General features: G+C 43.8%; 1 protein-coding gene across 1 annotated transcript; it reads left to right on the forward strand.

The window, feature by feature from the left end:
• The first annotated feature begins 2,134 nt into the window (after window positions 1-2,134).
• LOC118790337 (collagen alpha-1(XIX) chain-like) lies at window positions 2,135-25,896 on the forward strand. Its single transcript, XM_036547246.1, has 27 exons — window positions 2,135-2,158; window positions 2,260-2,313; window positions 2,746-2,799; window positions 4,212-4,301; window positions 5,977-6,018; window positions 6,606-6,683; window positions 7,255-7,290; window positions 7,524-7,577; window positions 7,860-7,913; window positions 8,539-8,580; window positions 11,340-11,444; window positions 12,152-12,205; window positions 12,720-12,773; window positions 13,052-13,105; window positions 13,391-13,444; window positions 13,639-13,683; window positions 15,646-15,696; window positions 16,057-16,098; window positions 18,357-18,410; window positions 18,886-18,954; window positions 19,445-19,489; window positions 19,581-19,643; window positions 19,999-20,034; window positions 22,282-22,326; window positions 23,284-23,409; window positions 25,205-25,271; window positions 25,673-25,896. Exons 1-27 carry the CDS (start codon window positions 2,135-2,137, stop codon window positions 25,894-25,896), a joined length of 1,716 nt encoding a protein of 571 aa, XP_036403139.1.
• The last annotated feature ends 256 nt before the right edge of the window (window positions 25,897-26,152 follow it).

A 26,152-nucleotide genomic window follows, 5' to 3' on the forward strand; every position in this document is an offset into this window, starting at 1 on the left:
TGTCATTATTCTATGCAAGACACTTAAAAGGCACCTTGGATGGCTCTATGAGAAAATAGAATGAAAGTTGTTGGACATACCAGACAGAATCAAGATACAATCAGTCTTATAAGAGCTACTCAATTGCCCTGACCAGGCTGATTTTGCCTAAAAAAAAAAAACAGAAATGGGATTTTTTAAAGCATGAAGGAAAGCAAATGCAACCTTGAAAACAACTCAAGAAAACCTCCCAATTAGCTTTGAGATGTCATGCTGTTATTGTGCACCTCTGTGCTTCTAACATAGCTGACTGACCGTCTGTTTGTGTTTTCTACCCTGTCAGGGTGACAGAGGCATTCAAGGACCACCAGGCCTAAAGGTAACCAAATGAAATGTAACCGTGCCACTGTCAGAAAGGTCAAACATTCACCTCAGAGCTTGAAAAAAGCAACCCCATGACACTGGATGCGGTGCTCTCGAAAATGCCATGCATACAGCTCATCCGGCTCAGATCAAACCAAAGCCGTTCAAAAGAAGTGAGGGTACCACCTGCATGTGGGCGTGAAATATTGCTGCTGTTAAAAGGAATAATAAAAGCAAGAAAGAGCCGTATGAAGGTGGTTTTATGTTGTCAGGTGTTTTTAAAAACACTGAGTGGTTTATTTTAGCCCCACCTCCCACAGCTCTTTGCAGGAATCGATTTTCCTGGAGCCTCACTCAATGATATCAGCTGTGGTGTAATTGCATAGAAAAACAAATCTGAAGTTAAACGATTTTGCTCTCTCTTTTTTTTCCCTCCATTACTTCTCTTTTCCTGAGGGGGCGAAGGGAGACCCAGGATTGCCAGGCCCTGTGGGACCACAAGGCATAGAGGTACTGTATGTACTTTAGCTCCCCCCTGTAATAATCTGAAGCACTCATGTGCTATATTGAACCAGAGTTTTGCCCAATGCTATCATCCATGCACCCTGCTGCAGGAAGGATGGGAATTGAGGTTTTAGGACCCGCTTGTTAGCTCTGGCGAAATCATCACAGCATGTAATAATGGTTGTTCACCTTTGATCCTATACTTTCATGAGAAATTATGAACTATCTAAACGTCATTATTGGGAGGGAAGAGAAGGGTTCAATAAGGTACGGCTGTAAATCAATACATGAGAAAGTGTATCACAGATGCAGAAAAAAAAGCCACTACATCCTCCACGTACAAGTACAAGACTGCAGAACCTGTGCATCTAATGAAGGACCTGCCGTTATGTTTAGTACTTATGGGCCGGCATTTCCACTCACACTAACAAAAAGGTAGGGTCCAATATATAGCCTACTTTCTTTTCTACCACACAGTTCCATTTCTGCAACAGGAAGTTGTTTTTTATGCATTTTCCCTTTTTTTGCAGCCCTAGTTAGGCATTTTCAATTGGATATGTTATGCTTGTCTCGCTGCAACAACCACTGCACTCATGCAGGAGTGCTGGGGCATAGAAAATGCAATCCACTGATACACACAACTGCGACTGTTTTTCACACTGCAAGTTGTCCAGTGTAATACAGTCAGGTAGTTGGCAATTGGAGCATGGGCTCCACTGACGTCATCCAAGCAACCTGTAGGGCTACTGATGAGTCACAGGGTGCTTGAAAGTGGCGAAATGGAGCCCCTCGCTTACTTCGTCCATTTGCATACACAGCTGCAGCTCTGTGACCTTGTGGAGGGTGAACTGGGCTTAAGTTTTTTTACAATTTCCCCTTGTAGACGGAGCCTCAGTTGCTTTTTTTGTCTTATTTTCCAGCTGTAAAATTAAGCAGCTTTGAATCTTAACAAAAAACCAAAATGAGAACTGCTGCGGGTTACACTGCAGGAAAAGGCTTTTTATTTCTTTAAAGAAAAGAAATGAATTTTTAGCCTGGAGAGAGGTGGTTTGAAGAAAACTCCTCAGTATTCAGTGCCATGACAATTAAAAGTGTCTGGGTGACAACAATGGGCCTGCTAAGGAAACGTGATTCACACATGTCCATTTTTAGCACAGTGCATACTGCACATTTGTCATGTCATTTGAGCCTCGAAAGTGAGTGGGAGCAACCCAGATGATTATGCCAAAGTAGCTATAATACCTGATATTAGCTAGAAAGGTCCCAGGTCTCTTAACATATTCTCAGAATGAGTGTGGTTGACTTAAATGTGGTCAGCCTTTGAGTGATTAGCTCTTCAGTGGTTACTTCAGTGGTTTATGTACCATAAACCATTCCCATGAGATAAATTGCCTGTGTCATTTTGTTTTGCAGGGCAAAGAGGGGCCGCCAGGCCCAGTTGGGCCACGTGGACTTCCAGGGGACATAGTAAGGGCAACCAATGCTTACTGTTTGAGTCTTGCCGTGGTAGAAATCACTTCCTGCCTCCTCTTCTTCCTCTCCCATCACTTGTCTTCACCTGCCAAAACAAAACAAAACAAAACATGAAACGAAAGCCCGAATTGTTACATAGACGATCAGTAATCAAATTTGAGAATTAATTAGAGGATGCAGCGAGATCTGAGAGCTTTATGTGCGAGGAGCGTGGGCACAGACCCAATCTGTTCCCAGCACCTGCTTTCCGTAATGAGCATCTGTCTTTATTCCAAAAGGGAGAAAAATGGATCTCATCAATCCCAGGCACTGGAAGTGTTGTTGGAACATTTCTGTCTCTCAGAAGGACAGAGGAGGAGTAAATAAATGCTCACAAGGTGCCGAAGGCCCACTGATAGATTTGTCTCTCTCCTCCACCAATTACAGGGTTCGCCTGGGGACCCCGGAGCACCTGGAAAAGATGGACTCAAAGGAGAGAAGGTGAATTCTGAAAATGAAAAGTTGTTTTTTAATGCGCATCAGAATTGGATCTGATGATGTCACTCCATGCAGGGGTGAGGCATGTTGTCGTCTCCACCTTCAGCTGTCCTCCCATGTGTGCCATTACAGTGTTAAGTCACCCTGTCATTTGCTTCTGGTATTGGAGTGCTCTAGTCACCTGTTACATTCAGCGCCCAATGTTTACTGCTAGAAATAATTTAATAAACATATTACTACAGACTTAATTAAATGTGTATTGCAATTTTTATTTGTTTGTTGGTAGCTGTGTCACTGTGACCAAGAAGTGATCTTTATGAAATTGTAAAAATAAATATTCATTTAAGACAAGATCAAATTTGAATGTACCCCGAAATACATTTTTGAAAATGAATTGTAAATAATGAATTCTGAATTATTTCATAAACACTTTTTTTATGAAATACTATTTCATTAAGACTTTTCTTTACCTTTTTTACAACCTACTGTTTGCTAAATACTTATTTCACAATTGTCACAATGGAGTGTAGCAATCACAATTCATTGGTAGCAATTTTTTATCAGCTGTAAAGAATACCTGTAGTACCTGTAGTCCACAGTAGACATAGACTACAGTATATTGCAGACAGGATGAAATCACAGCAGAGACGGGGTAACAGACAATGAGTAATAAATAAAAAGAAATCCGAATCAAATTCAGAATCATGTAAAGCAATCTCTTCCAGTTTTAAATTCCTGTCTGAAATGAAAGAAATATAATTATGTCATGAGTGATTCGCAGACGTGCGATTCCAGTCGATCAGAGAGGTGTTTGGAGGAGCTTTACAGTGAATGGGGTTTATATAATTCTGCTCAGGCAGAACAGCAAGAGCCTGCAAAAAGCTCCTCTCCTAGCTGTGATAAAATTAGCCATGCATGCATACTGCGATTCTGCCTCTAACCTACCCCATATCTCATTCTCTCTCTTTCCCTCCTAGCACTATGGTGTACTAACAACAGGTTTGGCCTTGTCAACTGATTAGATGACGCATGTACATAGGTAATTAATAAACAGTAACACGGTTGACAGTCACAAGGCTTTTGCTCTGCAGCTTGTTAAATTGGTGTTTTAAACGCTGCTGTCATTAGGAGCAAAGACCAGATCCTTACGTGTTGCTTGAATGGAGCGCGATAGATAGATGGAGAGAAAGGAGAGGGAGACAGAGAGAGATGGAGCAGAAGGTTAAAGTCCGCAGGTGCATGCAGACCCAGCCCTCACCCTGGTGTTGCGTGAAATGTTCCAGACGGAGAGGGAGGCGGTTGCCCCTCTGACCCCGCTCCCTTCTTTGTGTGTGTGAAGATGACAGGTCTGATCTGTTGACACAATGCCCCCAGGCAGGTGTGCCTCTGTTTTATGGCTCACTGTCTGTTCCCAGGGTGACTCGGGTGGTGTGATGGGCCCTCCTGGGCCCCCCGGTCCCAAAGGTGAACCTGGAGCCTCAGGACAAGGAGCACCTGCAAATCCGGTAGGTTAAATGTTGCAGGGGGGGGTTGTCATGGAGGGGACCACAGGTAGCAATTTTGTCACCACCTGGATCCTGTAGTGTTTGTCTTCTGTTTTTATGGCAGCTGATGAATATGAAATTCTTTATTGCTAATATATTTTGTACTGTATGATGACCACAGATTGGAAAGAAAGATGATTATTTGATTATTTTTGAGTGATTTGAAATCTTTTCAGCAGGGAACCAGAGAGATGTAAATTTCTTTGTTTATTAGAACTGAATTTTGGAGGAGTTCAGTTCTTCTAGGAATAGTGTGACTTAACATGTCAGAGACCAGTGTGAATTTGTCTGTTTGGGGAAAAACTTAAAAGGAAGTGCAGACACGTGCAAATGAGAGATTTGTGGTTAATTTTAAGTCTATAGGTTAGTCATGCACTACAATATAAAGCTCATCTACCAAGTGACAAAAGCTCATTTGTGAGAACTGGTGATACCCTGTGTTCGTTAATCATGTGACTGATATGTGACTGGGTTTGTGAGCTTGTTAGGCAGTGGGAGCCCTCTGTTCTATTTCACACCCCCAAGTTGGAGCTCTCCCAGAGAGAAAGAGAAGGGGGTGAGAGCTGGGGAAAAATAATGTCTCATTGCAGCTACTCTCTGACCTGCTTGAAGGGTGCTCGTTACAGGGAAACTAGAAGCCTCTTCTCCACCAGCCAATAGAATAATTCTTATTCATGATGTATGTTGTAGAATAAGAATCATTGGCATTGCCATTAGCTCTCATAGCAGACACCTAAATTCAAGGCTTGGAGGTTAATGGTTTCCAGTCTGCTTCAGTCTAATTTGGTCTGAGATTTGGTTGGTACCGGATTAACCCTTTTCCTGCCTGTGAAAACCTGCAGATCCAAACAAAAACAAACAAAACAACATTGTAACCTGGACGGTTGCCTGCAGTAAACTTTCAAGAGTTGTTCTGCATTCATTCTTAAATCAGCTTTAGCTGTATCCATTGGAAATGGACTCTTTACCAGTCTGTATTCAGTGTGAAACTATTGCTCTTATTGAAGGAGCTTAACTGTTTTCCTCAGAATAGACTCCGTGTCCCCCTGTGTGAGCGTCTTTTTCTTACAGGGAACTTTTCTCTCCAAAGTGCTGTGGTGTCAGAAGCTGATTTACATTTTGCAGCGTGGGGGCTACTTGTAGCGCTAATGTATGCTGCTGACCACAGAGATCAATTTTCCATCAGAGGCGTACTGTAAATAATGCTTACAGTACTCTTTATCACAAGCACAGCAGCACCCGCAGCACTGGCCACAGAGTTCAGACAGGAAAAACACATTAAAAATACTGCAACACAAATTGAATTCCAGCTCAAACTGAACACAACTTGCAGTGCAGTATTTAGAGTGTTTGTGGTTCGCTGGGTTTGTAGTTCAATGGGACTATGCTGTGTATTATTACAGTTATCCATTATATTGCATTCTGTTTCATATGCGATACTGTGAATTTATGTTGTTGGATACTTGCTGAAGCAGTGTAGTTTGTGTACATTTCTCAAACATAGAAATGCAAGCCCTGCCTAGGATGTGAAGTGTAATTCCTTAACAAAGCCATTGTCTTAAACAGGAATATTTATGCAGGCATACATTTGGAGTAAATGGGTAATATCTGAAAAAATGTTTTTGTCTTCAAACAGGGAGAGGGAATGTCAGGGCCCAGAGGATCTCGGGGGCCAAAGGTATGTTAGGCCATCCCTCGGATGGTCCAATCCTGTCATTCTGGCACCAGCTTTTAATATTGAATATCGAGTGCGACCACTCCCATGGGGTTCCTCTTCTCAGCCAAAAAAAGGACAGTCATGAGCATAATAAGAAAGGTGTCGCATCAAACTGTTTCATTTTGTGTGTGTGTGTGTGTGTGTGTGTGTGTGTGTGTGGGTGTGAGTGTGTGTGTGTGTGTCTGTGTGTGTGTCTGTGTCTATGTGTGTGTGTGTGTGTGTGTGTGTGTGTGTGGGCGGGTGGGTGGCTGTGGGTGTGTGCTTGTGTGTGTGTATGTGTGGGTGTGGGTGTGTGTGTGTGGGTGTGTGTGTGTGTGTGTGTTTGTGTGTGTGTGTGTGTGTGTGTGTGGGTGGGTGGGTGGGTGTGGGTGTGTGTTTGTGTGTGTGTGCGTGTCTGTGTGAGTGTGTGTGTGTGTGTGTGTGTGTGTGTGGGTGGGTGGGTGTGGGTGTGTGTGTGTCTGTGTGTATGTGTGTTTGAGACAGACAGAGAGAAATAAAAATGACCCAGCCTTACTGCCTCTGCTCTATCCCTTTCTTTCCATCTTTAGGGTGAAAGGGGGCTCCCTGGAGTGGCAGGAGAGCCGGGGGAGAAGGGTGACCCTGGTCTGGGTATCCCAGGATCCCCTGTGAGTACAGAACATGTCTCTCCTTCCTTCACAGCCTGGCCTGGCACACTTGCAGCTATTGCAGTCCTTGAGTTGTTGCTGACAGGTTTTTCTTTTCCAGTGTGGTGTCTTGCTCAGTGCAGTGCCTCATTTATTGTGCTGTCTTTGTCAGTATGGCGTCTCAGTCAGTGCCATTTGTGAGTCAGCATAATGTCTGAGTCAATGCAATGTCCTAGATACGTGATGTCTTTGTGTCAGTGTGGAGCTATGCCACTGCAGTTTCTGACATATAGTGCAGTCAGAGTCAGCCCATTGTCCTGGATGTTTTGGAGTCATACTAATGTAGGAAGGGGAGATTGGTCAGCTTGGATGTAAAAGTATAAAAATTCTTTCCAGTCCACTGTTGGTCTTAAAATGGAGGATTGATTAAACATATTACATGTTACTCTGGGTTTTGCTTGTACACACTTAGTAGAGTTCAGGTAAACAGCGGTAAAGGGAATAATCAGTACAGCTGCAGGGGATATCTATAAGAACCACTGTGCTGAGAGGGGAGGGCACTAGTCCCCATGTGACTCTGATGTGTTCACAGGGCCCAAGGGGACCTGAGGGAATACCTGGAATTCAGGTAAAATTCAAGTAAAAGTAACAACAATATTTGATGTCTTACACAATATTATCACAAAAATGTTCAATTTATATGGTCCGTGTGAGACATGTTAGCGTGTGTATAAATGTTGTGATACTATTATTGCATTTTAAATTCCATTGAATGTGGTGTATGCTTCTCAAAAAGCTTAAATTGCTAAGTGGGGAACATGTCTTTGTTCTTTTGGGCTGGGCTTTGGGGGTGTCTTCCAGGGCCCTCAAGGACCCCCCGGGCCACCAGGACCTGCCGGCATGCCAGGCAACGAGGTGAGCGAGATTATTCCTCAACGCTCAGAGACTCTCTGCCTCCCTCCCTCCCCCTCTCCTTTCCTCCCTCCTGCCCTCCTACGCTCCGTCGTCCTCCAAGCAGAGAGAAATGAAAGAATAAGCAGCTGTGGAGAAATGGCATGCAGAGGGGAAGCTGTCTCCCCGTTCTGCATGAGGACGGACGTCACTTACGGCATACACTCTCCCTCTCCAATGGGGATGGCTGAGCGGTGCCCTGACTCAGGATTTCATCAGCTCTCCCTCTGCATTTCTCTCTTAAAGGGCCCCCCCGGCAGAGACGGCAAGCCAGGCCCCCCCGGACCCCCCGGTGAGCCGGTGAGTTAGAGGGACGTCACCGATGGGTTGTGGCGTAACCAGTCCAAGTCAGCCTCAAAACATAACAACAGCAGTTATCTGTGAATTGCAGTAACCTTTTTTTTCAAGTGGCTCCCATGTCAATAGCACCGCTACGGTAAGGTCTCTCCTCAGTATAGCACCATATTACACAAGCATACTCTTGTGTTACCTTTTAGAAATTTAGTCTGACGGAATTAAGAAAAGGTTCGTTAGAAGATTGATGTGAATCAGCAAAGCTATCAGATACGTCATGCTACAGCATGAGACAGCCATTTCCATAAGTTCTCAAAGCATAAAGATTCTATAGTTTGTGTAATTATCTTTCAGTTAGCATCTGAATTAGACTTGAAGCATCTGGAGAGGTCATGTCTATCCAAGCAATGACCTTAGTTGACAATTGAGAGCTGAAACAGAGTGGAAACAAGGAGATACCATGCCCCTCTCCCTCCCATAGACCTGGAATTACCCCTCATTTATTACATAACACATCTTGCATTCTTTGATAGGGGCAGAGCATACACAAGTTTTCCTTTTAAATGTCATGACCGCCTTCTCCTGGTGTATTGGTCTTACATAAAGTATTGTTTTTTTGTTCTTTTCCCAGACTGCACTGCCAATTGTTGGCGATATGGGTGCCATACTTAAGGTACAGTAATATTTGTTGTGGAGGGTTTTGCCATAGGAATATGTAGGAGACTCCAGTGTGACAAGCTGAACACCAGAATCTAGGGAGAATTCAGCACATAGCATGTGAGATGTAGGGTCATATGATGTAAGAAAACAGGTTGTACACAAATCGCAGGGTGACACTGTGCATGTAACTGATGGCTTTTGTCAGGACTCATGCTGGACTATGCAGAGGGTGTTCAGTAAGGCATGATGGTAAATGACAGGCTGGATTTGGTCCTGAAATCAGTGCTCTTTTTTGCAATCCATGCATCATTAGCACAACTGTAGAAATATGACTACAGGTGAAGAAAGGGATTCCTGAGAAGCATTTTGTTTTGCGTGCAGAGAACATTATTACCCCTGTTGTGTTTTGTGGGTTCAAGAAAGTAAGATTAAAAGCCAGCTCTAATGGAAGATGGGAAAACAGTATTAATTCAGCTTTTCTCAACCAAAAGCAAATGTGGGGGTTCTTTTTCTCAGCGGAAGCCCAAGAGTGCCCCCCACAGGATTGTGGTGAGAACTGCAACCCAAGCCAAACGTACTTGAAATACTGAGATTCTCAGACCTTTTGTGACACAGTGAATGAAATTGCTTTCGTTTTGTGCGTATTTGAAAGTATATTTGAGAAGAAGGACATATTTCTGAACAAATGTTATTTTTACCCCCTCCTGTACGCATCCGTTCCGTTTGCTGCAGTGCTGAACCCGTCCTCCTGCCTGAACACAGAGGATTGTTGTTCCGTCTGGTGCTCTTTCCTGCCCTGCCGTTCTTTATTGTGTGTCTACCATGTGCTTTCAATCTCCCTGGATTCTGATTACTGTTCAGGCCTGACAAATACCATCCCTAACCCCTTAATAACTGCAGTCCTATTTATCTCTATCCTTTATTTTAGATGAAGATCTAACCTGAGAATTTGGGGTTCAAAGAACCCCCAAAAAAAACAGCAGCCTCTCTTCTGCAGAACAGTGACCATGTGGAGATAACATTAATCTGTACTGTTCTGCTTCATGGCAAAACAAGATCTCAGCATATTCAGATTTTAAAGGAGCAGGCGAAGATGTCAGCAAGCTCCTTTTTAGAGAGTTGATTGTATAAAGGGGGGATGAAGAAGGAGAAAAGTCTTTCTAACAGCACAGAGAAGACAGACAGGGTCAAATCCTCTGTTGGGTTCAGAAAGTCTCAATGGGAATCCGCTTTAATGGAGGAGTCGAAGCATGACAGTCTCTTTGAAGGCTCTTTCATTCTGAGGGAAAATAGTCGACAGAGATTAAAAAAAAAAGTTTTGGCTTCTTCTTAGCTGTTCATAGACCCTCTGGCCTTTTACTATGTGCCAGTATTGCATCTCTTTAACTCCTAGCCCAAAGGACTCTTGACTTCACATTATCATTTGCTATGGAAGAAAAAAATATATATTTTTCCTAATTGTTGTCATTTATTTTCCCTCATGAGACTTGTTGAGCGGAACAGAATAACCTTGGATTATTTTATCACCGCTTCTGACAGAGGTGCCTTCCAAATTGAAATTTTATTTAAAGAAATAAAAGGTTTGCAGCACGGAGAAGGAATGTCTAGAATCTTACAGATGCCTGTAATGATGCCCCCTCGTATTCTTTAATACTATATCTCCTTGGCTACAACGCTGGTTTGTAATTTGCTAATTGTCCATAATGCACAAAGGGCCCCTTCTTCGAGTGCTGCACTCTAATCAACATCAGTTTGTTACCAATTTATCAAGATTCCGCTTTTTCCTCAGAAATTGCTACCTGCAAAACCGTAATGCCAAAATGATGCCACAAAAAGTACGAATGGTTCAGGAAGGCACTCAAAACCACATTCCCTAATTACCCCAAACCTGTTATTATTAAATGTCACTTCACAAACTCTGAATCCAAAATGAAGGAACAGTTAGCTGAACTTTCTCCTTAGCTGTAAATGTTTGAATGTAAGGAGGGGATTGTTAGGCAAGTTCAAAATACACAAATTGCATTTGCTATAACTATTCACACACCCAACCTGAACAAATGCACACCTAAACTGTACTTTAACTTGTGTAGGTGGCTAATGTATTGATTTATATCTCTCCAAGGAATCAAACATTGACTATTATTGTTCCTCCCCTGGAGTCTTCACATAAAGAAAAAAAACTTATATAACCAACCTATTTGCATAAAATATTATTTATTTTATTGGCAGTCTTCCTTACCCAGGCTGAGTTACCATGCTGATTGTTAACTCTGTAACCTGTTCTTACAAATGGACTTTTTTCTGGAGCAATTTGAGTAAAATGCCATTCTGAAGGTTACAATGGCAGTGCCCTACTTTTGTTTTGAACAAATGGCCCTCAGATCCAGAGTTCATGTGTTAACCAGACCCCAGTGCCCTGTTCTGTGTGCCTCTCACTGCCTGAAGATCGGCCCTGGTTTTTTAGAGCAGAAACACCTGCCTGTCTCTTTTTCTGACTGTCTGTCTCACCGTGCACACCTCTCAACAATGACCAGGGCATCTCAGAATCTCTGCAGCACTAAGGAACAGACATCAGGAGTACCTCAGCACACAGCTTCACAGCCAATCAGGTGCCACAGGTCACAGCAAGAGCCAATCTCCGCACAGTGTAGGAGGATATTATGCGCAATCCCCCCCACTGCTTTCCCACTGGGGGGTGGGGGTGGGTAGGCTGAGAGAACAGCCAAGCATCTGAGCCTGTCTAATGCCCACCCTCCCTCCTGGTGTTGGCAGAATGCCTGCAGTGTGTGCCAGACAAGAGTGCCCGGGCTGCCAGGACAGAAGGGCGAGAAGGGGTCCCCTGGGGCTCCTGGAGTGGAGGGTATGAAGGGTGAGAAGGTAGGAGTCACACGTATTTGTACAGTTTAATTGCTCAAGAGTGCAAAAGCAATGTCCCGCTTGGGATTGGAAAACCATGACCCTATGGTTCTGCGCTATAAATGCTACACCACATGCTGGCTTTGCACCCACTCATACTTGATCTCAGTTTCTAGTCATAACTACAAAGGATTCTGGGCTCTGTATGTCTCTGTTTTATGTTAATAAACCCATAAGGGCCTGGAAGAAAAATTCATTAAATGCTGGGTTTTTTGGTTTCAGTCTTATATGGTATGGTAGGGGTATGGGGGAGCTTTTGATATTAGTAAGAGAATTATTTTTAGTGTAAAGGATGCATGGTTAAGATTTTATATCTATATAGAGTAGCAGATGTGCCAATCAGAGACTGTAAACCTTTACCCAGTAATGGCCTATAGATTCAAATAGTAAGTATGATGTACTTAAAAACTAACCAGCAAGCAAAGAATGAGCAGGTAGTCAATAAGTAATACACTTTCATTTGTAGGATGTAAAATTAAATGAAACCACAAAATTTTCTCTGAAATGGAATTAGGAGGAATAGAAATAGGAAATAAGGAGGAATGTTAAATGTGTTCTAAGCAAAACACAGTGTAACCTCTTTAACACATCACCTGCAAGATTTGATTATGAGTAATGTTGTTACTGTAGGTCTAAAGAGTTTTTTTATGCGTATGTGTGGGCCACAGGGGGATCAAGGGGTACGAGGACCTGTGGGGAACCCTGGAAAGGAGGGGCCAAAGGTAGGAGACCATTTCTGTTGTCAGACCACATTCTTATATGACATTCTTAATACTGCCATAGACTGATCTGGGTAACACTCTATTAATTCACAAACAAGTCCTGCTTAATGTTTATGGACCGAAACTTTGTAAATTACAGTGTAGGTAATGTGGTTATGGATACATGCTGGGAGATAATGGCTGTTGATTAGCAACACTGTGTATGTTAATGTTCCTTAATCATTTCAACTATTTTAGTTCCACAGTGCATGAGCCCTTCCACTATGTAGGTGTTGCTGCTTACAGTGACTGTTGCCATGGATTCAGAGTTTTCTGTTGAACAAAAGAAAAACAAAAGAGAAAATCACTTGAAATACAAAATAGGTGTTATGCAGTGGAAATAATAATACCTTTTGGGACAGAGAACAAAATGTCACCCCTGAGCATGGCAAGAGAATACCTTGTCTAATTTCCATTTGTGGTCAACAATTTTCTGAAAAGACAGTAATTAAATTGTGAAATATAATTTTTGTAGGGAGTGAAAGGAGAGCGAGGATTCCCTGGTCCTGTTGGAGATAAAGGAGATGAGGTGAGTGGGAGGTCTGCATGTACGTTTCCACACAGGCACACAAACCCTAGTCACTCTCATTGCTTTTGAGCTCAGATCTGGCTCTCCAGACATATCATGGATCCAGACATATCATGTTGACTCTAAGTATTCTTGTTTGATTTGTTGGATTAGACATGCGTGTTTTTGGTCAGTGTGTTGATCTGTTTGTTTCCTTAACTAGCTGATGTGTTATTGTTATTGTTACTGCAACCCTTTTGGTGTGTTGAGTGATCTCCCGATTATGGTTGCTCTCCCAGGGGTCTCCAGGAGTGCCCGGATTCCCTGGTGCCATGGGTCGCACTGGAACTCCAGTAAGGCCCACCTGCTCTCTGCCTCTCTGCCCCTCGAGTGTTCAAACTGGCTAGTCAGAAAATAAGGACTGATCTGTTAGATGCATCCAAACACTGACCCATCAAAAAAATTATTCTTTAAAGCCTTCACTTATATTGACGGAAAGGCACTACTCTTGCTAGTGGGAAGTATATTATGTGACATGAGTGAGTAAAAAGGCTGGATTCCGGGTGAGGTACCCCTGTATTCTCTGTAGTATGAATCCAGGTACCACAGAGATGTCACATTATCTTTTCTGTTCTCAGGGCATGATGGGAAGGCCTGGTCCCATGGGGCATCCAGGATCCAAAGGGGAAAGAGTAAGAATTGCCATCTGTGTTTATACCAGAAACTTTGTGAGCTATAACTCAATTGAAATTGAGAAAATAAATAATGTTCATACCCCATTACAGATAAAGATGGATGAACATATATGCCAAAGATCTATGAGAAGCCTCTGCTTTAATCAGTTGTTTTAGAAGATAATTTTGATGTTTTCTCTTCCTGCCTCCAGGGCAGTGAAGGTCCACCTGGGCCACCTGGTCTCCCAGGCCCTCCGGTGAGTTCCCTGCACCTGGATCAGTGGGGCGAGAGTTAACATTCCCTCAAAGGAAAGCATGACCTATTTTACGCACATATTAGAAAGATGAAACACGACATGATTCCATGTAAAAAAAAGTTATGATGCACAAATTGTGTTTGTTGATTTATTTAAAAAGCCTTTTTGCACTGAAATTTGTCAGCTGCTGACAGCATCCACATTGGTCCTCTCCTGTTGTCTGAAAGGGCAGTCTTTACATAACCCAGTGTCTGTGACCTCAGCTGTTTCCAAGTCCTCAAACAATGCCTATACCCTTGTCATATTATCCTAAATGCTTTGATGCAGTGATGGAGCCCTACCTTCTGCCACTTGCTTTGTCTTCTTGCTTTGTTGAGAGAATGTCAGCAGAGAAGTATTACATCTATTCTTGATTCTGTCCTAGTCGCTTCCTTTCTGTGTATTTTATTCTGGCCTGAAACTGTTCTTACACGTCAAATGATCAGTTTATTGTCTTGTAGATTCCCTTCTACCTCTATGGCGGTTACACACATCCTTTGCATGCCATAGAACAAGGTCTGGAGGCATTTCTGTGTATCTGTGGTAACGCATCATAAGATGGGTTTAAAGCACCACAGGAGCTCCCAGCGGGTTCCTCGGGTTCTGCTCATGTGCTTTGTTTGCAATATGGGCTCAAAGGTTCTCAATGGGATTTAAGTCAAGTGACGGTGACAGCCAGCTCACAACTTTAATTTCTTCCCCCTCAAAGCACACGCTGACACTGCCAGCACAGTGATGTAGCATTATCCTGTTGTCCTACAGCATTCCTCCAAAATGATGGAATGCCTAGGGAAAGCTTAAAATCAATTGTGCGGTTCAGATTAAAATTGCATCGCTCAGTATAGGTATGAATTTATATATGTGGTGAGTTATTCTTTTTACCGCCAGTGTATGTGTTTTTTTTATTGATAATCCTCCTATAAGACACCCCAGTGTACTGGCGTTTTTATGAGCTGGATTACTTCCTTTGTGACTCTCAGGGAAAAGGCAGCTTAGTAAGATGCGAACTATTGATTAATGTTATGATTTTTTTTTTTTTCTGATGTATGATTATACATTTTTCTTCTGGTGAAGGGTGCTAACAGGGTGTGATGCGCATGGCAAGGTGTGTTTTAATTGGCTTGATGTTTTCGTCGTTGGCTGAGAGTATAGAAATGTTTACAATAAGCAGCGGCAAATGTCTTGTATGGAAGTGATGGATGTCACGTGATATTCACAAGTCATTTTTATACCACCTTCTGTTGACACAGCATGTGTTGTCATTTCCTTTAATTATTCAGCTCTGACTCCCTTGGAAGGAGCAAAACTAGGGCCCCACATCTCTTTCCATACTAGCACTGTAATGCTGTAAGCTGTACTTCATCTCGCAGAATTTAGGCCAGCCCAGAAGATCAAAAGTGGATAAAGAGAGCAGATGAAAGAGAATGAATAAAGTTGAATTGAAGAGTCTCTTTGGTAAAGAGTCAATCCTTTCCTTCCTTGAAACCCCCTATACTGTAAGTCAGCAGTGTTAAATACAAATCTATAAACCATCTCCTGAGTGACATATTGACACAGCAGTGCAAAAGCACCCCAACTCTCCAAAAATGCTCACACATGCACAAAATCGATGAGTCCTTGCTCGTTCAGAGAATCCGTGTGATCTTGGAGTGGCTCAACAACACTCAGCACTGGCATCCTCTATCCAGTGGCTTCTGAGGTGGCATGGTCACATTTCTCTTTTTTCTTTATTCACCAGCCGAGCTATTGACCACCCACATGTCGCCTTCTGAACCTTATCAGAGAGCCGTTCGTCCAGCCGCATTCAGGCCAATCCCCTTTGACAGTCGTTGAAGGGAGAACTCCCACGGGAGTGTGGGCCGCATGGTGCTTTTGTGGAGGGGCGGTTAAGCATTCTGCTCACTGTCATGGCTTCATTTGCAGGGTGCCCCCTACCCAGAAGGCAATGGGATGAGCAGTCTCTACAAGCTGCAGGTGAGGACTCACATTGTTGGCATGGTCTCACTTTTTTGTGTTCAGTGTCAGCTACAATGCATGCATGAGCCATTATGTTGCTTTTATAGATCACTGTGAGGCCCTCTATTCACTTTATTACAATCTAAGCATATTGCTTTTAGGAATTACATTATTGACTATGTTATTACAGATATATGTTCATTTTACCAGTGTTGATCAGATTGATTGCTAATTGCTGTTACTGTGGCTGTTTTGTCACTATGCCACTGGTTTTGTGGCTCTTGTGATATGCATGGTAATATATCATGACATGTTAGCCTCGTAAGGGGCTCAGTACAAGCATGTCTTGCCAAATAAATAGCAGTGCTATCTCCACAGGGTGGTGGCGCCATGGGATATCCGGGACCACCTGGTGCTCCGGTAAGTAAGGGTTCTCTCTTTCCTTATTGGTCTGTCTGGGCTGCCTGTAACCACTCAGCTCAAGGATAGAGACTAAGCTGTTCAGAATTCATTAGAAGCCATAGCTTTAGACGTCATGATCTGCTCCAAGAACAAACAGAATAAAATACAAGACATTTCTGGAGCAGGAGCAGATCATGTCTCCTAACCAGATATCACTGACAGAAGGTAGTGAACTCTCCAGCAGTGTGATATGTAACAAAAGGGCAACAGGCAATGTTTTTTTATTTTTGTTTTAAGGTGCGCTTTCTTATGTTCTCCTTATCAGCTGGACGATGTCTGTAAGGGTAGGTGAAGGCAGCAATGCCATGGAAACCATTTGTATCTCATGTGCACTACAGATATCAGCTTTTTTTCAGCATATTTTAAAGTGTTTTTTTTTTCTAACAACTGGAGCTCCTGGGCTCTCAGACAAAGCACCAGGGAGCGGGATGTAATTGAAATGCAGAGCAGGGTAATGCCACACCGGCAAAGCCCATTCTCCTTATCACTGCCGCCGCCATGCTCGGCCTATCAGGCCGCCAGTAATCTACTGCAGGCTCTGACGCAGTGTGCCGGCCGTTTTCCCCGTCAACCCGAAGGGGGTTGAGAAACACATCCCCCGTTATCAACTGTTTACAAACCCCCCCCCCAAAACTCTCACATCCCCCGAATACATATATACACCCAGAAACTCTGAGAAACCTCACAGGAAGGGACAAGTATTTTTTACAGGTACTCCTTATCCAAGTCAATGTACAATTTGTGAAATATTTCAATAACAAATATGCTATCAAGCTAAGTGGGAAGATCTAGGGCCTGATTCAGTCTAACTGCAAATTACAGTACTTTGTTAGAGACTTATTAAGTTCAAGTTTTCAATCATTAAAATGAAGGTATCTGTAATGTGAAAGAATTGCAGAAGTGTACTTACATTTGTAACTGAAGGAAAATCTGAACTGTAATTTGATGGATTCTAGGTTTTAGTCTCCCATTGGATTATAATATGAGTAGATGAGAGGGAGTGTAGATGGAAATGTATAATATAGTGAGCTGACTGCAGCTGGCAGGAATGATCATTTCAAAACAGTCGATCTTCTGAAAGAGTAGTAGCTCTGAAATGAAAATCATTGTGTCCCACAATGTGCCTCCTCTGTATAACTTGCTGAATTAATGGAAATATTCAGTAAATGTTCACCCACCCCTCTCTCTCTTTCAGGGCCCCAAAGGAGAGGAAGGGAGAGCCGTGAGTTTGTTCCCTACTTCTAATATTTACTGTGAATTTCACTGAGCCTGCTGGCATGCTTTCAAATGCGCGTGGACTTTTAATGGTGTCACTCACAGAAGCACTTTTGCTTGTCCAACATAGTGTGCTTCCCCAGTTAACTGTCTCAACACATGACAGCACGCTTAGGCTTAAAAAGTTTAGACACAGTAGACTTCGCCTCAGCATCCAGCAGAAAAGCGATCACAGCCTGTGCCAGGAATCTCTTAACCGTGGGAATGCGAAACCTTTTGTGGTCTTGTACCTCTAATTTCCCCCCAATCCCCACTAGCGGAACAATAGAGTCAGTGCAACTGGAACGATATCAGCTTGGTTTCCTTGTCCTCATGGGGGCCATTGCTTTTTATTGTTTTGTTGCAGAATAATTTTTCACAGGGGATGTTAATTTGACATTTGAATAAATTGTCTTGCCTGCCCCGCAGCCGCGGCTGAATTGGCCCAATCCGTCTCGCGGGCCGATCTCTTGGTTTTCCCGCTGTCCCGGCGGCCACACTCTGTCACTCCTGACAATCTACATGTGCCGCGATTACCGCTGCCATACGTCTGTGTCCCAGCCCATTGCCTGGGAGTAGCGTGTGATCTGCCTTCCTCCATTCTGAGAATGAACAGCTTCGGGCCTCGCAGGCGCTGGCTGTCATCTCCCCAGCTCACCTCTCACGTTCTCACATCGCTGTGTGACATGCAATGCGGTGTCATGCCGATGTGACAATGTTAATAAAAGTCACTGCTGCTTATGGACAAGCTGAATTTAAAAAGTTTACCAAAGTCAGTCCTGTGCTATGCTAAATACAATTTGATTGAACAGGTCCTCGGGCTAGAGACTCCATTACTTCTCTTTTACTTGTCAATAATGTGCAGGGCCTCCAGGCCCCCGAGTCAGAAACTCTGTAGCCTCTCCTTTATTTGTATGTCCCCGCTCTCTGATGGGGAGTTAATGCTAAGCTTTGTCTGCCAGGGAGAACCCGGTCCGATGGGCCTGCCAGGTCTGGAAGGATTGCCCGGCACCAAGGTAAGCTGAAAAAAGATTACCCTGCATGAAGTGAAATGTAGTGTGAGGCAGGCCACGGAGCACATTCTCTGTGTGTCTCTGCCCATTCACACCCTGATAAAAGAATGTGAAGTGTGAACCAGGCGCAGGAGCTACCTCCTTTGTCATTCACTGCTTAAATCCTGCAGAGAAGGACCCCAAGCTCCACAAATGACTCAGCTGGCCGCAGTAGGACCGAGTCCTCGCATTGACATTCCCAGCAGGATGCGCACGGATGTTGTGCTTGCATGTGTGCGGGCAAGATCTCTCTGTGACATGTGTTTATGCGAGGGGCAGACTGCTGAGAGAGCCGGAGTAGGCTCCCATTCACACTGTCTGAACACAGGGGGGTCTCAGAGGGGGACACTGCAGTGTGAGCCGAACATGGCAGCGCTGAGGGACACCACAGTGTGTGTTGTACTCCCCTCACTCTCGGCCACTGTGTCCTGCTTTTCAGGGTGACTCAGGAATGCCAGGACCTCCAGGTCTCCCTGGGCCTCCAGTGAGTAACGGCTATGGCGACATGGTGTGGCTGTCGTTGTTTGTTTAACCAATGCTCTTATCATGGGTATTCATTTTAGACACTGTCCATTTCTACAAATGGACCAATATTATCATTATTAGTAGTTATTATTTGGGGACATTTTCTTGACCATTTTAAAACCAATATTAAACTAATTCTGGAGTGCAGTTTTAATTGGGTGTAAAATTGAGAAATACTGACGCTCTGCTTTAAAACAACCTGAGGTGCCCATGGTTCACTTGGGAGGCAGATTAAATGAGCTGTGAAAAGTAGAAATGTTGGAGAGCAGAGGAAACAGAGTATTACTAAAGTGGCGTATCATTGGCAGACAATGAAAAGTGATATTTTGTGTATTTCATACACAAGCAAAGTTTGCATACAGTGTGTATCATCAACATACAAGTGCATGTTTGAACCCATCCACCCCCTGACAAATGACCTTACAGATGAGCGCTCTCACCCAATGCCATTCTCCACTTCCGTTGATTGACAGGGGAAGCATGGCCCCCCTGGCCATCCTGGGACTCCAGGAGAGCCGGTGAGTGCATGCCCCAGAATCCTTTTCATCTACTTGCTGGCCAACTCCTGTTGCTGGAGGGTGACACTGTGCTATCACTGTCCCCCAATAGGGCGAGAGAGGGCCTGTGGGAGAGACGGGATTCCCGGGGCCAGAGGGACCTCGTGGTGCTCCTGTAAGCTTAAATCTGAATTTGTCATACGGGATCCAGGAACTGTGCAACCAAGCAGATTGCTGTCTTTACTGCTCTAACTACTCAAACTCACCCACCAGCTAAAAAGTCACTCTAGTGTCAAGAGGTTAAAATCTGCAGCCCACAGCAGCAAGCAATTCTGTTAAGGGTCATCTCCATCATCTGACAAAGCTTTTCATTTTTCCTGAACGGTTAAAGCCACACATGTCATCATCTTAACAAATACCAGTAGGACAACAGAATGATCTCATGAGCTGTGGAGAACCAGCAGCAATTGCCCACTCAGTATAGCAGCCTGCACTGATGTGAGTAACTCTCTCTTTCTGTGCCTTCACAGGGAAAGGCAGGCAAGGATGGCATTCCAGGTTATGAGGTGAGAATAAGCATCACATTAATAATGAATGTTAATATCTTCTGATAAATGTAGGAATTTAATTTTAACTAAAGTAAATTGCACTCATGTCAACCTATAGATTAAAAACAGAGTCCCATAAATCGGATTTCAGTAATTACAGTCATCAAAGGCTGAAGATTCGAATGTTTCAGTAGATTGCCTTCATCAGTGAAATTGTATTACCCTGTTGGCAACCTTTTTATACCTGTGTAACCTGTACAGTGGTGTTGACTTCTTAATTAGGTTTAAAAAGCTCGTTATCACAATAACACCATTTCCATGATTATGATTATTATAAACTGTAAGTTTTAGAATTTTTACTTGGTTTTAATTATAGGCTATGTTTTCAGTTAATTGCACAAAACTGATGTGACATCCTCCAGACCACTGTCTCTCATGGCTCTTGCCTTCCCCTCTGCGGTCTGGATGAATGGGCAGTATTTTCTATCGCTTCCGAGTGTCAGCAGTCCAACAGCAGACTCCCTGTGTGCGTTATCAACTTCGAGCGCCGACTCGTCACTGTCTCTCCACTTCTCCATGGCATTGGTGTTTGTCACCCGCGACCAACCAAGCACTGCCCCCCCCTCCCTGCAGTAGCCCCTGAATGCACTGCTGTCTAATTTCCCAGGGGATTGTCACTCACTTTCTGCATCCTCTCATTACCTTGCTGAAATGACTTCATGAGCATCACCTACTGCAGTTCGGGAGCCATTTAAGATAAGCAATATCTTGGAAAATATGCGGCATATTCTTTACTTGCCTTGGTCACTGTTTTATTAAAATCTCTGAATTTATTGTTGTAGGGTAGGGGCAAAACTCTGGTCGCTGAAGTCTGAGCTCATGCATCATCCCCCATTCTCATTTTGGAAGCATGTTTAGGAGGCAGGCTTACAAGGGAAAGAGAAGGTGGCCTGTCAGAGGGCATGTCCATCACTGAATGTTGAACATGGAGGTCCTCCCATAAATGCACACCATTTTACAGCCCTGGTCTAAGGGAAGGGGTTAAACAACCTCACTGTCCTTGCCCAGGCTTGTGTAGTTGGCAGTAGTTGGCATCGGTATCAGTATCAGTCTGCCTGTACCAGCAATGTAGAAAACTAGGGAAAGCTTCATCTTTATTTCCGTCATTTCGATCAGCGTCTTATTCAGCCCCAACATCACGACTCCTCTGTTCTCAGATCCTAGGTGGGCTCTGCTGCTTTTTCCCAGCGTGCCACGCTTTTTAAGTTCCATCCCGTTCGGTGGAACAACAGTGCCATCTAGCAGGTGGAATCGCTGGCGTTGCTCGCCACCTCTTTCCCGAGAACAGCAGCTCAGAGCTGTAAAAAGGAGGCCCGGGGAAAGCACCATTCAGTGGGTATGATGAGAGCTCTAAGCCTCCCATCAGGCACTGGGGAATACAGCGCAGCAGATGAAAGAAAGAAGAGGAGTGCTGTTTCACCACGAGGAGCCCTGTTTAAATCACATAATGCCAAACTCTATACTGCATGGCGGCTGTAATCCGGCAGGAAGTGTGCAGAGAGAGCATCCCAGAGGTACCGCCGTGCGCACCATGATGCAGAGAGATGGAGAGAAGAGCTGGACGGCAGGAGCTGTGAAAGGAGATGGAGGGACGGGGGCCATGCTAAGGCCTTGAATAAATAGAGCAACAGGTGCTTCCTCCCCTTAATGCATTAGCAGAAGGGAAGGCAGTGGTATTAAGGTGTTTACCTGGTTGAGTGCCCTCCAGACAGACGAGTTAATACACAAAACTGTTGCAGGTGTAACAAGACGAAGATTTCTGTAGAATCATTAGGAAGTTTCTTACCTCCTTAAGACACTGGAGTGTGAGGCATAGCAACAAGCTACTCTGCCCACCACAATGTCCAGTAATTAAAATCTGAGGTGAATCTTAACCACGAGTACAGTGACGGAATCACTCTCCTTTACTGGAGGCTTGGAGTGGGTGTTTTGGTGGTGGGGGGGGGGGGGGGGGGGGGGGAATTGGGGGGGGGGGGGGGGGGGGGGGGGGGGGGGCTGCGTTGGCATCGGTGAGGCCCTGAACAAAAGCATCTGGCTTTGAGTGGTAGGAGTGTGGGTGTACGCTTTAGCCTCGGGGTCAATTTCATTCCAAATATCCAATTACTCTGTGCTCCAAGAGGCCATCCCTTGCAACTGACAGAGCGTTTCAGAAAGGCTGTCCTCTGTTCAAATGTGTAATTTAATCTTTCTCTCCATTTTTCCCAGGGAGCTACAGGTAGACCAGGAGACAGGGGTCCAAAAGGAGAGCGGGTAAGCCCTTTGTTTTTTGGAAGAAATTGCTCACACAGTCATTTTCAAAATATGTTGTCAGGTCCTTGCAACCACTGTTGCAAGCTGAAGCAATTGGAAAAATATAGTGTTTTCTTTGCAATTCAACAACAGCAGCAACAGCAGTTGCATCTATATGTTGGAGGAGTGTTCCTATATTTTAATAGTGTTTGTAAGCTATCATAACCCTGCAGAAACATTATGGTCATTTTGACTGTAGCTGTCTGTCTCATTTGGTGTTCTTCATGCAGTTTCTCCAAATGTCTGTAATCATGAACTGCGGCTGAACTGTGCCACAGTATAATGGGCCACAAATCCCTGGGGAGTCTTGAATGAACACAATGAGAGTTATGCTTGAATGCCTGCTGTATTGCCCTTAATGTCCTCAGCATTTAATACTGTAACATTTACATTAATCCAATTCAGAATAATTGTTTGGTTCTACAAATACCATGTGGCTTAGCCAGTTTTTTTTAATAGATGTTATTAAACTTTGAGTGGAATTTAATCCTCATCTTGGAAAAAAAGGAAAATGTCTGAGTAATGGGAAAAAGTAGTTCTTCCCTATATTGAAAATTAAAATGAAATCTTGAAGCCTCACGTTCCACTTGGGACCCAGAGGATAAGCAAGTAATTAAAGTAAAATCATAAACCTGGAGCACTGAATCACACCCCTAGTCAAGATTTTAAGTAATTGCTGATCCAAAGACACTTAGAAGACCTTGTAGGTTTACAGATTTCTATGAACACGTTTCTGTGAGCGGAGTTTGCTGTAAAATGGTCATATCATTATGACAGAATATACAGAGCACAAGATACTGTAATATTCTGACCAGTGTCCCAACACAGATTACCTGGTTGTAGATTCTGTTCCCAAACTCCTGTTCTGCATGGATGCTCCTAGTTAATGCTGGCTTCTCTGTGGGTTTTCTGTGGCAGGGCGACCCTGGTATCCCAGGAGAGAGAGGAGTTCAGGGAGAGAGAGGAAAGCCAGGAGATAGAGGGCCTAGGGGTCCTGTTGGCCCCACAGGACACAGAGGGGACCCTGGCCCACCGGGGCTTCTGGTATGTGGGAATCACTGATACCCCCCTGGATCTCCACCACCTCTACACACCATTACCATCTCCTCTCTAATCTCCACCACCTCCACACACCTGTCATTCCTGTGTCTTTATTACTGCCGCCTCCCTGGTCTCCACCAGCAGGCGCGGCAAATCCCTTTTAGTGCCTCTGTAATATGGCAGAAAGAGAAAAAGTTTGCTCAATGCACCAGTGCTCGTCTTTTTCAAATGCGCTGCCGTCTGGCGTAGTGGCGCGTGGAAGCATATGTGGCAGGGATAAGGCACAGCAAAAGCCTGCTGTGTTGTTTGTGCTCATTGCCTCCTACTCGGTGTCAGTGCTGACAAACTGAACCCGCGGGGGGCGCCGTACGTGGGAGCCCCATGAGCCCTGCTCTGGATGGAAAAACACCCCCACACGTCACACTTGCGTGCCTACATGCGCTTTACATAATGGCTTCACTAAGATAAGACAACCCTTTTTTAAATGCTAAAAGCGCACATGAACTTGTTCCCGTTTTAAGGGAACAGTGGTGGGCTCGGGGAAAAAAATCACTCAAGACAAAATAACAACATCTGATTGGCTGCTTACCCATGTAGGTGTATGTGCCTGATGTAGTGTTGCAGACATGCACATCACAAAAAAAAACACTGAAGAATCTGAGAGACACTATTGATCTAAAGAGACTAAAATTTGCTTTGCTGAAGCAACTTGATGCTGAATACAAATGAGGTTCTGTGTGCCCCAATTATGAGATGGTCATATTCATTATCACCTGTGACATGGCAGCTCCACACCACAGCTAATGTGGTTAAATCTTGTCCATTAACAAATGAGGTCATTATCCTGCTCAACTAAACCTAGGGGGAGGACTAAATAGATGTTTGAAGAGAAAAACTTGTATAATATACAAGAGAAAGGTCATGATACATGTGTGTTTAGCAAAATAGCTCATTAATGCTTTATATTGTTTACCATTAGAATTATGGTGGTTAACAAATTACATTGGAAAGTCAATACAGAGCGCATAAAATTTGGTCAGTGCCGGGTGTCAGGGTTTTTGGGTTAGTAGGTGACACCACGCACCTTATATTGAGCAGAGAATAACTCCCTAGTGTGGTGATAGAGACACTGTGCTGCAGGAGGTACAGTTTTACAAGAAGACTAGATTGAGGGCATTATTCCTTGAAGATATCGGAAATCCCATGGCACCCTTTGTAAATATGAGGGGTGTTTGCTCCATATTCCAGCATCTAATTATGCCCTAATTTTATTATCTCAATTATTACTTGCCTCTCTTCCTGCTGTGATGCGTGGTACCTGTTTCAAGCTCTTAACAGAGTTGATTGCAAAGCCTCTTTATTTCTGTAATGCATTTCATCATTTCAAACCCCTGAAAGAATGAAATTGCATAATAATAAATTCTCTCAGATTTATCTTTTACGTTTCTCGGCTGAAACGTATATTGTAGCCTTGGGCTTCTTGAATGAACAGCCGATGAGGAATTGTAAAAGAGAGAAAGGATTTTGGGAGTCATCCCTGCTGGACACCAATGTTTTCTATGCCTGGAGCTTCCTACAATTCCAAATAAGAGCCTCCGAGGAGAGAGAGATGGCAGTGCGGCTAGTTGATTATTGCTGTGATTTGTTTCTCATCCTTTAATCTCTTAAGGCACCACCATGCTAATGCACCATATACAATTATGAATTAACCACAAATGACTGCCGTCTCATAATTACAATTTCTTAATCTAAGAAATATGCCTTGGCTTATTTTGCATCTGTTCTCTTTCTTTGGCAGAGTGATGCGGATACTCTGGAGGAAATCAAGACGTTCATCCGAAATGAGATATTAAGGGTTTTTGAAGGTACATCTGCTGCTACCTTCTACTGTATATTTTAGTTGATTTTTTTATTACAGAGGATTTATTTTTGGAACTTAGCAAGGTGGATATGATGCATGGGAGCATGTCTGCTGAATATATTGTAGCACTAGTTGCAGTATATTGTTATTTGACAATGTTGCATCAAGGGTCATTTACATGGATTACATTTTGACACATTACACATTTCTGCAGCTGGATGTTACCTTTTTACCATTGTACCTTTGTGTACCTTTCTCAAATGTACAGCAGCAGTGCTCTGCTTCAAAATCAAACTTAGCTCCTCACAGCACTGTCTCTTACCGTGTTTTATATTCAGTCAAACGTATTGCATGATTTTATCAAACAGCTGACCGTGTGCTGTCATATTGTTCACTGGCCTGCAGAGAGGCTGTCTGGCCAAGGCTTGTTGCAGAAGACCCCAGCTGCTATCCTGGCCTCACATGTTCGCCCAGGCCCCCCTGGACCCCCTGGTAATGATGGTTCACCGGGGCCCCCAGGCCCTCCAGGAGAGCCAGGGCCACCTGGCCCACAAGGTAGGAGCCACGCCATGTCAACCAGAACCGCGGGGGACGCTGTTACTGTTTCCCCTTCTCCCTTAACTGAATAGCACTCTCCACCATTACTCAATATCCCCATCCTCTAACACCTTAAGGTCTTAAGACTATTGACCTGGCCCATCAATGAAATCATGATTTATATCAATTTTATCTTTTTTATATTGGACATCAAATGTTGCTTTAAGTGGTGCAGTGATGTGGAAGTCAACATCGCTGGCTACTGTTCGTGTGTGTGTTGTTGTGTAAAGAATGTGTATGTGCATGAGAGAGTAGGTTATATATGTATGTGAGTGTGATTAAGTGTGT

The sequence above is a fragment of the Megalops cyprinoides genome, chromosome 15, assembly GCF_013368585.1.
Source record: "Megalops cyprinoides isolate fMegCyp1 chromosome 15, fMegCyp1.pri, whole genome shotgun sequence".
In the NCBI taxonomy this organism is placed as follows: Eukaryota; Metazoa; Chordata; class Actinopteri; order Elopiformes; family Megalopidae; genus Megalops; species Megalops cyprinoides.